Source organism: Zeus faber (assembly GCF_960531495.2).
Source record: "Zeus faber genome assembly, chromosome: 10".
Classification (NCBI taxonomy): Eukaryota; Metazoa; Chordata; class Actinopteri; order Zeiformes; family Zeidae; genus Zeus; species Zeus faber.
Window position 1 is genome coordinate 29,338,854 of NC_137199.1, and position 12,693 is coordinate 29,351,546.

The following is a 12,693-nucleotide window of genomic DNA, read 5'->3' on the forward strand; positions in this document are numbered from 1 at the left end:
AAGACACATATTGGTCCATAAAATTTCAACAGAATGCAGGAAATTAAGTGCTTCACGCTCAAAAGTCATTTAGACCTCAGAGGCTGCGTTACCTTCATTTAAATTTTACAGGCTGTTTTGTGGCTCCAGACAGATTTTCTTTCTTTATTTTGTTGCCCAAAAAAGGCTCTTTTACTAGTAAATTCAAGATTCAAGATTCAAGATTCAAGAGGTTTATTCGTCACATACATCTACATACTTTCATGCATATATGCAATGAAATGTCAATGCAACGCACCCGGTGACTACACACAATATGTCCTAGACTGAACACAGTAGCTACCGAAGAATTTCTACTTGACCAACTAACTGATTCCTAAAACGTAATGCAGTAAGTCGAATACTATAGAATAAAATCTAAATATATAGAATAAAATCAAATCAAATAAAATAGAATAGATAAAGGGAATAGGCTTATGTATATGGGATAGGCAAATTTTGTATATACAGATATGTGCATTAAAGTGGCATGTGAATAAAGTGAGGTAGTGTTTGTGAGATGTACAGCACAGTACACAACAGTACAGCGCAGCAGTACGGTGACACCGAACAACCCAGAACAGTGACACAGTATGCTGTACAGTATGCATCATACAGCACAGTAAGGTAGTGGAGCCTATGTGTGTGGCTCAGTGAGGACCCCTGGTGAGTTCAGCATTGACAGTTCTTATGGTTTGCGGGAAAAAACTCTGTCTCAGTCTCTCTGTTCTCGCTGTGACTGTGGAGGCGCAGCTGGAACAGTGCATTGTTGGGGTGGTGAGGATCCTTCATGATCCTGCAGGCTCTGCTACTACACCTCCTGGTGTATAAGTCCTCTAGGGAGAGGAGGGTAGTTACAGTGGTACGTTCAGCTGAACGCACCACCCTCTGCAGGGCTCGCCTGTCCTGAGCAGTACAGTTCCCAAACCAGGCAGTGATGTTGCCTGTCAGGATGCTCTCCACTGCTCCAGAGTAGAAGGAATTGAGGATCCTCACCGAGACCTGGAATTTCCTCAGCTGCCTGAGGTGGTAAAGACGCTGCCTCACCTTTCTCACCAGACTGTCTGTTTGTAAAGTCCATGTTAAGTCCTCCGTGATGTGGACTCCCAGGTCCTTGAAGCTGCTTACCCTGTCGACAGAAGTCCCACTGATCACCAAGGGCGCGTGCATCCTCGCTTAAAGTCCACAAAGTCCACAGCTCCTTAGTTTTTCTGACGTTCAGGTGGAGGCTGTTGTCCTGGCACCAGAGTGACATGTCAGCCACCTCCTCGCTGTAGGTCTTCTCATCACCGTCAGTGATCAGGCCCACGACAACGGTGTCATCAGCAAACTTGATGATGATGTTGGAGCTGGACCTGGCCACACAGTCATGTGTGTACAGGGAGTACAGTAGGGGGCTGAGGATGCAGCCCTGGGGGGATCCTGTGTTCAGAGTGAGGGAGCTGGACATGTGCTTCCCCACCCTAACCACCTTAGGCCGAGCTGAGAGGAAGCCCAGGATCCAGGCACACAGCGGAGTATTCAGTGCAAGCTCCTTCAGCTTGACAGCCAGTCTGGAGGGGACTATGGTATTAAAACTTGAACTATAATCGATGAACAGCAATCTCACATAGGCCCCCTTCCGGCCATCCAGGTGCGTGAGCGTGGTGTGCAGTACCCGGGAGACCGCATCATCCATGGATCTGTTCTGCCGGTACGCAAACTGCAACGGGTCCAAGGTGCGGAGATATAATCCTTCATCAGCCTCTCGAAACATTTCATGACCACCGAGGTGAGGGCCACCGGACGGTAAACATTCAGGCCGGCAGGAGAGGCGATCATCGGGACAGGAACGACCTCTTGAAGCAGGACAAGACCACTGATTCAGTCAGGGAGATGTTGAATATTGTAGTGAACACCGGAGCTAGCTGGTTAGCACAGGTCTTCAGTACTCGCCCAAATATGCCATCTGGGCCCGCAGCTTTCCTGGTGTAAAACTAATCAAACTTATGTGTTTTTTGTTATTGTAGATGTATTATTATTATTTTATTTTGTTTTTTTATTTTTATTTTTTAGATAAGATAAAGATACTTTATCAATCCCCAAAGGAAAATTCCAATGTTGCAGATGACAAAACATGCTGACCCCTGGTACAGAGGAAGGTAGACTAGAGGTAGATTAGAGGTAGAAGCAGAGTAGTGGTGGAGTAGACACCCTTGTCCCTCTTCCTCCCTCGGTGATGGTCATCACATCGACCGCATCACAAATTTGCCAAAACATCTCACAGAGAAGTTAAACATGATAAATGAAGGGGAGAGCGACTCACAGCAGAGGGAGATGATGCACATGGCGTGCAGCTTGTTCTCCGAGCGGATGTAGGAGCGCATGCAGATGACGAAGAGGTTCCCGATGCAGGTGGTGGTGGACACCACCCACACGAACACCCTCAGCACGATGTTGGCCAGCAGGTCCTCGAAGGACGAGATGCCGTCGGTGTTGGGCTTGCAGCTGCGCACGTGAGGCGCGTAGCCGCAGTACTGGAACTTCTTGAAGTATCTGCAGAAAGAGGAATAGAATGTCTCTTTGCTGTCATTGGAGAAGTCGGATACAGGGAAATGAGTCCTCTGCATTTGACCCATTCTATTATATTGGTAAAGGGGTAGTGGGCTGTGCCACACTCAGGGAACAACCCCAACTTTTTCACCAGTGCCTTGGTCAGGGAGGATTAACCCCTCACATACATGTCTTGATGGCGGGAGGGAAGCCACACAAACACGGGGAGAACATACAAGCTCCACACAGAAAGGACTTGGGACTCAAACCCTGGACCTTCTTGCGGTGAGGCAACAGTGCCAACCACTGAACCACCGCGCCGCCAGACAACGACCCAAGACAACGTCAGGGCGAAGACCGACGAGTCTCTTATTTGTAAAAGTCCAAAAGGGTTTTTTTTCCGCTCGTCAGATTCCTTCTCTGCTCCCTGGCCTCATCCACACGTCTACGGATGTACAGATATGAAAGGTTGTATTTTCTCTGCATTTTGTCCCCGCCCACAGGAAAACGGTGTTTCGGAAACTGGAGACCAAGCTTTTGGAAAAGGCCTTCCAGGGTGGAGGCTTTTCCAAACTCTGTTTTCCGTGCTTTCGTGCGGAGGAAGTGGAACGGAGCTTCTTAAAAAACGCAGACGTCAGCACCTCATCTTTTGCATTTGCGCACGCGGCAGGAAGCCGTCGGCGGTGTTTGACATCAAGTTTCATCAGATATTATCGCCCCCTCCTGGAAGGAATGCTGAGCGTTGACTGAGCGTTTTAAAACGTTTTCGCGTTTTCGCGTTCTCGTGCGAATGGAGAATCCACCAGCTTACGTTAAAATGTTGTTGCGTGACTATTAGTGTAATTACAGCACTATTGATATCAATGGATCTAAATAGATACATAATAGACAGACAGACAGACAGATAAATAGATAGATAGATAGATAGATAGATAGATAGATAGATAGATAGATAGATAGAGCAATAGGTAGGTGGACAGACAGACAGACAGACAGACAGACAGACAGACAGACAGACAGACAGACAGACATAGGTATTCAGTGTGAAGCAGGCTTTATACTGCTTCTGAAAAGCCATGTTTATTTCTATTCATTTCAGTACGAGTAACTTCTTACATTAATCACTCATCATTCTTCAAATTAATCATTATTATGCAGTATTTTGAATAATGAATGCGTCATGTCACGGACACAAACATTTAATCCAGGAAACGACAAGTGATCTTGTCGCCTTCGCCACTGAGTGCTGTGTCACGTGATCAGGTGTAGTAAACCAGGGGCGGTGATGCGTGCTCACATGTGCGTCAGGTGTTTGAGAGGCTCGAACATCCTCCGCTGGATGTTTCCGATCTCTATTCCCTCGATGCTCCTACAGCGAGAAGGCAATAGAAAAAAACCCAAAACAAAACAAGCAGACATTATCGTTTATCACAGTGCTCCCCAACCTCTTTTCTGCCACGGCACACTTTTTAAAATGAAATAATCCCACCGCACTGTTATCCTTAAAAATCCTTAGAAAGATGTACAGCATGACTGCTTTTTATTATGGGCGACTAATAGATGGTGATGCAAGACTCGCAAACGATTCGCTCGCAGAGAACAACATCTTTTTCGATGACTCAGGTGTCTGGAGACACTCCGACAAAAGAGTGAGTGTCCAGCTCATAAACTTGAAATAATTAACTCTCGTGCATCGTCAGGAAGTCCTCCCTCGCTCGCCGCCCGTTCAAAACGAACCTGAACGAAATCGTAAAAGAGTCTGTGAAATCGGACGACTCGTTGCACTGAGTGACTCCTCTGGAACCGAATCTCAAAACTGAACTGGTTCTGCTGAACACAGAGCTGCTGTTGGATGCTGCTGTTCTGCTGGAACTGATGGATTCGATGAATTGGGGCAGCCTTGCAATTTTGATCTTGCAACTCAAAAGCTAATTTAACATCATTCCAACCTACAAGCTGCCAACTCTCCTATTTCTCTTTCTCTCTCTATATATGGAGCACAGTTCACCTTAATAAGTTTGATGAAATGCAAAGAGACTCCCAGACACAGTCTTAACTTTCATTTAAAATATTAATTACAGAACCAAGTTTTGGTCCTGGAATTTTAATCAGGCCAATATACGGTATAAATTTTTCACAAATGAGAAGTTCCTTTGTAGAGAGCTGCCGTCCACGGGTTGCCAATGAGATCCCATTTTTCTCCCCTGTGATCTCTCCCATGCTTTCACATCTTATATATATGGGTGTACGGTAAATCGCCAAAGAAGGAGGATTATACCAGCAGAGCCTAGCATCCCCCTTCCCACTCCAACGTGACCACAGATGAACCTCCATCCGTCGTTCCCTTCCAGGCGCGTGGGTGAGACAGATTGTTAACATGCACAGAACCTCTTACGAACCAGGATTCAGTGCAGTGTCACGTTCATCTAAACTGTACTTATAGCAGTCGTGTGGTTAAATAATACTTGACGTTATACAATACAATCCATCCTTTGTGAGTGGATATTAGGGATGCAGGGATTCCAATACGTAGTAATGCATTGTACTGGTTCCCAAATGAGATTATCATCTTGTTTTCGGTTTTGGGTCTCCCCAGTCTCATGTCTCAATCTCATGTTTACTGTTTGTTGTATGGGAACGCATATTTTATTTTTGGGAGTGTTTTTCTGTTATTTTTAGGTTATATGCCTTTCTTTATTTCTATATTTTTCCGCTGTTTGGATGTGAGCTGTTGAGACAATTGCAATTTCCCTCTGTGGACAAATAAAGCATCTATATATCCGTCTATTTGTCTGTCTGTCTTTCTATCGATCCATCAATCCCTCTGTCCATCCGTCCGTCCGTCCGTCCATCTATCCATCTATCTACCCACCTACCTATCCATCATCCATCCATCGAGCATCTACCTACCTCTCCATCCATCCATCCGTCTATCTATCTAATCAGAGTATCTAGTCTAGACAGTGAATAAATCAATCACTGAAAATAATGAAAAGAAACTTCAGTACGAGTAATAACCCATAATAATACATCATTTGTGTTTGACATGAAGTGCAGGATAATGGGCGTGGCTGGCACTTCAGCCATGTTTCTAAACCTCGCCTGTCTTTGTTACGGATGCTGGGCTGGAGCAGCTCTGACAGGAGGATCCGTTCTTCACGGTGTATTATGATGAATGCTGCAGTTGACCTCCACAGAGACATTCAAACATCAGCGTTCGTCCGTGGAAGCCACCGCTGCCGGTGTTTTTTAATTCAGTGTTTTTCATTTCAGCAAGGAGTCATAGTGACACACATCGGACAACCAGGGAATGCTGCAGATTGTACTGATCTGAAACAGTCGAAAAGTTACTGTTAATTGTACTGTAACAACTGTTGCAATTCTCACCGGGAGACAAGGTGTTAGTACTGCTCCCTACGTCCAGCTCAAAATGACCGGCAAAGTGACAAGAGCCCCCGTGGTCGCACGACGCGTGGGGGAGGTCGATTATGAAGTCAAACACATAGACAGAGTAGGGTCCGCCCAAAGTGGAGGCGCGTCAGAGGGGCGAGAGGGGCGAGTTGGGGCCGGAGGTTCCAAAATCGGCCGATCGCACCTCGACCCTATTAAGTGACCATCTCACTCCCGGCCCAGAGCGGGGACGTCGTGGCGCTGCGGCGGCGCTCTGCCGGCGTGTTCTCAACCCCCTGCCCTGCCGTACGTCCCTCATACTCCACAATGCGGAAACGACCCCGGGGCTGAAGGTGCGCTCCCGGCGCATCACCTGCCCGAAAACAAATGAAAAATAGTGCAGGCGGAAATAGAGGCCATGCTGGACATGGCCTCTATTAGAGGAATTCCTCTAATAGAGGAATCTGCGAGCGAATGTCCCAGCCCCAGCGTGCTGGTGGGTAAGCCTGATGGCTCGGCACAGTTCTGCGTAGATTACCAGAAGGTGAAGCGGTGTCAGAGTTCTATGCCTACCCGATGCCCTGCGTCGACAAGCTTCTCGACCGGTTGGGCACGGCTCGTTTTTTTTATGACGCTGGATTTATCCAAGGGCTACTGGCAGACGCCGTTGTAACAGTAGTCCATGGAAAAATCGGCCTTCTCCACTCCACAAGCTCTTACCAGTTTCATGTGCTTCTGTTCGGGTTGTTTGGTGCCCACACAACCTTTCAGAGACTGATGGACCGGATCCTGTGTCCGCATACGGCACACACCGCCGCCTACTTAAACGATGTAATCATTCATAGCGACAGCTGGGGGCGACACATGAAGCATGTCGGGGCAGTACTTGAGTCCCTGAGACGTGCGGGGCTCACCGCCAACCCAAAGGAGCGCACGGTTGGGCGGAGGGAGGTACGGTATCTGAGGTACCACTTGGGGAGGGGGGCGCCTGCTCCGACCCCCGGTGGATAAGACCGTCGCGGTCGCGAACACGCAGAGACCCAAGACTTGTGGCCGTTCTGTCCCAGGAGGTACAGGTCCAGGTCCAGCCCTTCAACTTCCGGGTGGTCCACAGACCGGGCGCCCAGCTGCAGACAGCTGGTGCAGGCTCCCATCCGGGGGCTGCTCAGCTGCCCAAATTCCGCCCTTCTGGACTTTTTTCCCATTTGCCAGCCAGACGTTCATGTTTCCCGTTTGGCCCATGAGCCACCTTTTGTTTAATTAATTAATAGATGCACGCCAACGGGCGCCATTTTGCCTCCACCTGCCTCCTCTCCCTCATCCTCGGGAGGTCGCACTTTTCATTCCACTGCACCACATTTGAATTTGATTAATAAAAAGTCTTGAATCTTCCCGTCTGAAGGACTCTCACCATTTGAAGAAAAAATTATTTATTTATGTCTTTTCAAAATGTTTCTCCTTTCTTCAATTTCATATTTATTTATTTTGCATCGTTGTGTCTGTTTTTCATTTCAGTGACGACAATTATTATTTTACGTACATACATTGATTTTCATCAGTATTATAACTACAATCACTTCTTTTAAATTGTTTGACCTTTGTTTTTTAAGTAGAAATGTTTTTGTTGTTCTTTTCTGGAAATGCAAATAAAATATAAAGGATGAAAAAAGAGAAAGCGAGAGAGAGAGAGAGAGAGAGAGAGTGGAACATGACGCAGATGAAAAAAGAGATAATGAGAAGCTCCTCGAACACCAGGACAAGTGTCTCACTGACAGAACATAAATACACACAGACACCTGTTCTCAATGTGTCCTCGCGGTGGGTGGAGCTCCTAGTGACGTAGGAGTCGACTCTGTTTACACCTGGGATTAACACACGGTCGATGGTCGATCCGATCACAAGTGGGCAGCTCTATGCACAGAAGATTCAGGGATCGCTCCCTCTCCATGACGCGGTGATCCAAGGCGGAACGGTACAGTCCCTTAACCCATTTGGTCTTTGCGAACGGAAATGATGTGACGCGTTTATTTGCACATGGAGCGTGGAGGTGAGATGCGATCACCAGCGGTTACCGAGACGCATGCGGAGACCCATTCCCATTCTACGTACTCAGAGCCGTCCACTCGTGATCGGATCGCCCACCCACGCGTGTTGATGGCACCTGCCAACAGGACCAGAGTGTTTGGGCCGATGCAACACTTTTCATTCGCGGCACATAAACAATGGATCCTACTCACAGCGACTTCAGTTTGTGCAACTTGGCAAAATGGTCGACGCGAAGCTCCGCGATGGGGTTGTAGGAAATATTCCTGAAAAACAACAGAGAGCAAAATGTGTCCAGGGTCCAGATGGTGTCTCCTGCTGTTTAATTCAGATTATTAACATCTTGAGATCAGATGAGAGGTCTCATTCCTCCTCACGCACACTTTGATTTACTTCTCAATGACGATTCTAATTCCCAGAAGTTAAGAAAGATTATCAAGGGAGTCAAAGAAACGGTTCATGTCCATAGTCCTGTCCCTGAAGATATATTAAATAGAGATACGGTGAGGGGGTACTCCTTTGAAATTAGGGGAATACACCTTCCAGCAACTCAAAAGCTTTATTTCATTGATACATTTTGCATCTTAATGACGAGTTAAAATAAAAACAAAAAACTAGATAGTGGTTTTGAATGTAACTACACTAGTAATATGAATATATAGCAGTAATACAAACTATAACTGCTGTTCCATAAAAGCACATTTACAAAAAAACTAAAAACTAAATGGAAACCCAGGGATCCACCAAGAATGGACCCATGCCCCAGTTTTGGACCGAGATTCACCAGTTGAGAACCACTTTCCTATACGGTCTGATCTTGGTTGGCAGGGAAACCAAAACAGAAACAACCGCTGATACAAACATATTCCTCAGATCTCACGTCTATTTCCATGAGGTGCAAACGTTCCCAAGGCGACTTATTGTTCCTCAGCCGCCGGAACTGTTGAATCAGAGCGCAAACCCATCACGCCGCGTGGCGTCTCCCTGCGCCTCGCAGGGCGGATCATATCATATGACATAATGCCATCAAATCCCAATCTGTGCTGTACTTCCATTCCAAGGTGACAGACGAGGCCGCTGAATTATTCATCCGCGGGTATCAACGGTATTTGTTTAAATGGGACTCACAGTTGGAGCAAATCCCCCAGCAGCACAAATAGTCGGGGCGGAATGGCCGCCAGCTTGTTGTTGGACAGATCCCTGCACGGAGAGACAAACACACAAGCTATTATTATTGTCGCCCCCCCCGAATACCGAAACAGCAGAACAACTGACAGAGTTGTATTGGCTTTTCACTTGCAAGGAGAATCAGGGAACGGGATCTGTCGGAATGCATTTTCGGATTCAGTGTAAAAACCAGGTTAAAAGCTCATTACAAACGATTTGCTGTAAAGTCACTCAACGAAAAAAACTTCCATTGTAAATAATGAATTAACAAAATTATATTGAAGTTATTGTCACTGTTTATGGATTTTTTTTTCTCACAACTTACAGTATATGTCTATGTCCGTCCACGCGGGAATTAAAATAATCTGAATGGCAACAGAAAAAAAGGAAGTTGCAAAGAGCAGATACAGCGTGATGGCTGAAGGTCGCCATGTGATGAGCCGAGGATGTGTTCACTTTCAATGTAATTCATATGGTCCTAATTGATATTTAAGTAATTTTGCTGCTGTTTTTGTGTTTTTATTGCCTTTTACCTGACTGCAAAGCAAATTTCCTATCAAGCACAAAAAAGAGATTGAAGTTGAAATACAGAGTGTTTTTATACATATATATTATTTTCTTTTGAAAAAAGGTTGTTTGTTCCAGACGCTGTGCTGCAGGATGTGAACAGTCAGCTAAGGGTAATTTTCTGCAGCTAGTCGTTGCCGACACAGATGGACCTCGGTGCAGCTGACAACCCGGAGCTGGGAAAGAAAAGTCATTTGCAAGTGTTTTTTGATCTGTGTTGTGCCTTCCAAGCAGCTTGTGCAACGTAACATGAAGGAGCTGGGAAAATCAACGCCTTATCGACCTCAAATGAGGCTGTAGCGGCTTTTATGTGCAAGCCAATGGAAGTAAATTCTTGCGGTTTACTGAGATAACAAGATGGTTTCGGAATTGGTTCTGAAAATTTCATGTTTTCTCTTTTTTTTTTGGAGTGGTATTTTTTCTTATTCTTCCTCGGTTCATCTCTGAAGTCTTTCTGGTGTCGTTCAATGAACCCTTCCAACGTCCAACTTCAGGCCCAGAGCGATGGTTTTCCGTGCTATAAACCAGAGGACGGGAAGGGGATTGGACTCACAGTTCTCCGAGCTTGTGCAGGAGGGAGAACGCCTCCTGGTGGATGTGGCTGATTTTGTTCCGCTGTAGGACACTGCAGAAGAAGAAAAAGAAAAAAAACTGAATCATATCATGAATTCATTAAAATGTTCATTCCATTACTGGTGTTTGTTCTGTTCTGACGTCGCCAGAAAACTTTGCAAATGTGTATTAGTCTGGAATCTCTCAGTTTATTTTCAATTTCCAACTGCAGAGCATTAGATAGACCTGCAACCAATCAGGGCACTGGATAGACCTACAAGTTTTGGGGAAACAAAGAAAGTTGCAAGAGCAGATACAATTTTGTAAAGGGTCCTACAGGTAGTCGTCCGACAGCCACTAGGGGGCAGGACCCGACTTTGGCATGGGTTTTCGGATTCAGTGTGAGTCAAACTTAACAAGAGCTCATCTCAAACTGTCCGTTGTAAAGTGACTCATCAACAGCTTCCTACTACAGGAGGTAATAAATAGTAAAACATATCTTCAATTTGTTCGCAATGCGTTCACTAATGTTAATGAATACACATAATTGCGATGCGTTTCCCGAAAGGGTGGTGGCGTCTCCTTACAGGACTGTCAGCATGCTGCACGAGGAGAACGAGCTGTTCCCGATATTTTCGATCAGGTTTCCCTCGATGTCCCTGGAAGCACACGAGTCGTTTAAAACACACACAAACAGACGGAAACACGTGAAACATCCCAGGGCCCGACACAAACGTTGAGAAGTGGTTGCCGAGTTGCCAACCATGCATCAGCTGTTGGTTGCCAAATTCTAATCCTTTTTCATAATTGAATGATAATGATCCAATATATTTATAATCCATATTTGAATATTCTCACTTGTCTCACCATGTATAAGTGAAAACTATAAACATCAGAAGGGTTACTGCACATTTTATTTTAGATAGTATACCTTTTTTTTAAATACATATAACCAGACCACACAAGATGGTCGACAATGGCCCAAATCTGGTCGACCGTTATTGCCGGGCCAGTCATCTTTAAAAACTGACATAAAACAATCCACAGGTTTGTTTATTATATATAAAAATTACAGCAATTGTTTATAATTTTTTTAACAATATTACAGTTGTTTTATTAAATTTACAGTAATTTTAACAAAATCAATGCACAGGTCGTACTAAATTTGTAAATAATTCAAGAATTTAAAATCAATTAAAATGAAAATAAACTAAAATAATTCTCACCAAAGTAAATCGACAAACCAATCAGTAACAAAGTTTTTCCTATTGTTAGTGCACACACACACACACACACACACACGCACGCACGCACGCGCGCACACACACACACACACACACACACACACACACACACACACACACACACACACACACACACACACACACTTAAAGCTGAATGAAGTGATCAGAAGAAGACTGTTATTATTTTGGAGACTTTTTGGCCTTTTCTCCAACCTACAGCCAGTTGAGTCGGGGCATTTGGCGGCAGATGTCCTCCAGCTGCGTGAGGGAGTTGTTCAGCAGAACCCTGTCGGGCGAGACAAGGTGCAGCGAGCTGATCAAAGCCATCAAACACAAGTTTTAATTGGGTTCGATAAAACAAATATATAAATCCTAACTCACAGCATAACCAGCGAGTTCAACCCCGAGAAGGTGCTGGAGGAAATCTGATGGATGTTGTTGTTTTCCAGAATCCTGCAACAAAAAGGTTCCATTTATTTTTAGTCTTATTCTGCAACGTTATTTTGTCGGCTTCTGCTTTGATTCAACCTGAGCGTGTGTGTGTGTGTGTGTGTGTGTGTGTGTGTGTGTGTGTGTGTGTGTGTGTGTGTGTGTGTGTGTGTGTGTGTGTGTGTGTGTGTGTGTGTGTGTGTGTGTGTGTGTGTGTGTGTCTCCAGGGCGATTTGAGAGAAAAAAAACAACAACATTCTTTAGCAATACAGATACCTTGGCTTCAATACCAGGCCTAAATAATATATTTTTTAAATTTATGACTAAAATCCTATAAAAGTCTTTACAGTTTTTCCAGCGATGAAGATCTTACATTATTTGGGGGGGGAACTGCGATCAAGTTAAAATAAGATCACAGGGGGTAGTTCAAGTGTCAAAGCTCCTAAACAATACTTTTCTGAGAATGAATTTATTTATTTATTATTATTAATTATTATTATTATCATTATTTTTTTTTTTTGTCACTTTTTTTGGATTTGCATTCAGTTCAAATAAGATCGCAGGGGGAAATTTGGGTGTTCAAGCAGCAGACGTCGACAGAGCAGTGAAATTAAAAAAAAGCGATAACAACTAGGAGAAAACAAAGAACAGCAGCAGTGAGAGAACAGGATAGCGGTGAAAAATAATGACATTTTGATATGAACAGCAATGCTAATAACAACAATACAATTATAACACTAGTTGTCATCAT

The 12,693-nt window shown here is 44.8% G+C and overlaps 1 protein-coding gene across 1 annotated transcript in view; it reads right to left on the reverse strand.

Annotated features, from left to right (window-relative positions):
- Positions 1 to 12,693, reverse strand: part of rxfp1 (relaxin family peptide receptor 1) — a gene marked incomplete at both ends in the record, with an annotated part of 92,932 nt that overhangs the window by 13,576 nt on the left and 66,663 nt on the right. Inside the window, 8 exons of the mRNA XM_080008261.1 lie at positions 2,324 to 2,553; positions 3,848 to 3,919; positions 8,178 to 8,249; positions 9,112 to 9,183; positions 10,271 to 10,342; positions 10,857 to 10,928; positions 11,731 to 11,799; positions 11,895 to 11,966. Coding sequence (XP_079864387.1) covers positions 2,324 to 2,553; positions 3,848 to 3,919; positions 8,178 to 8,249; positions 9,112 to 9,183; positions 10,271 to 10,342; positions 10,857 to 10,928; positions 11,731 to 11,799; positions 11,895 to 11,966 — 731 coding nt within the window. The remainder of the gene's footprint in view (positions 1 to 2,323; positions 2,554 to 3,847; positions 3,920 to 8,177; positions 8,250 to 9,111; positions 9,184 to 10,270; positions 10,343 to 10,856; positions 10,929 to 11,730; positions 11,800 to 11,894; positions 11,967 to 12,693) is intronic.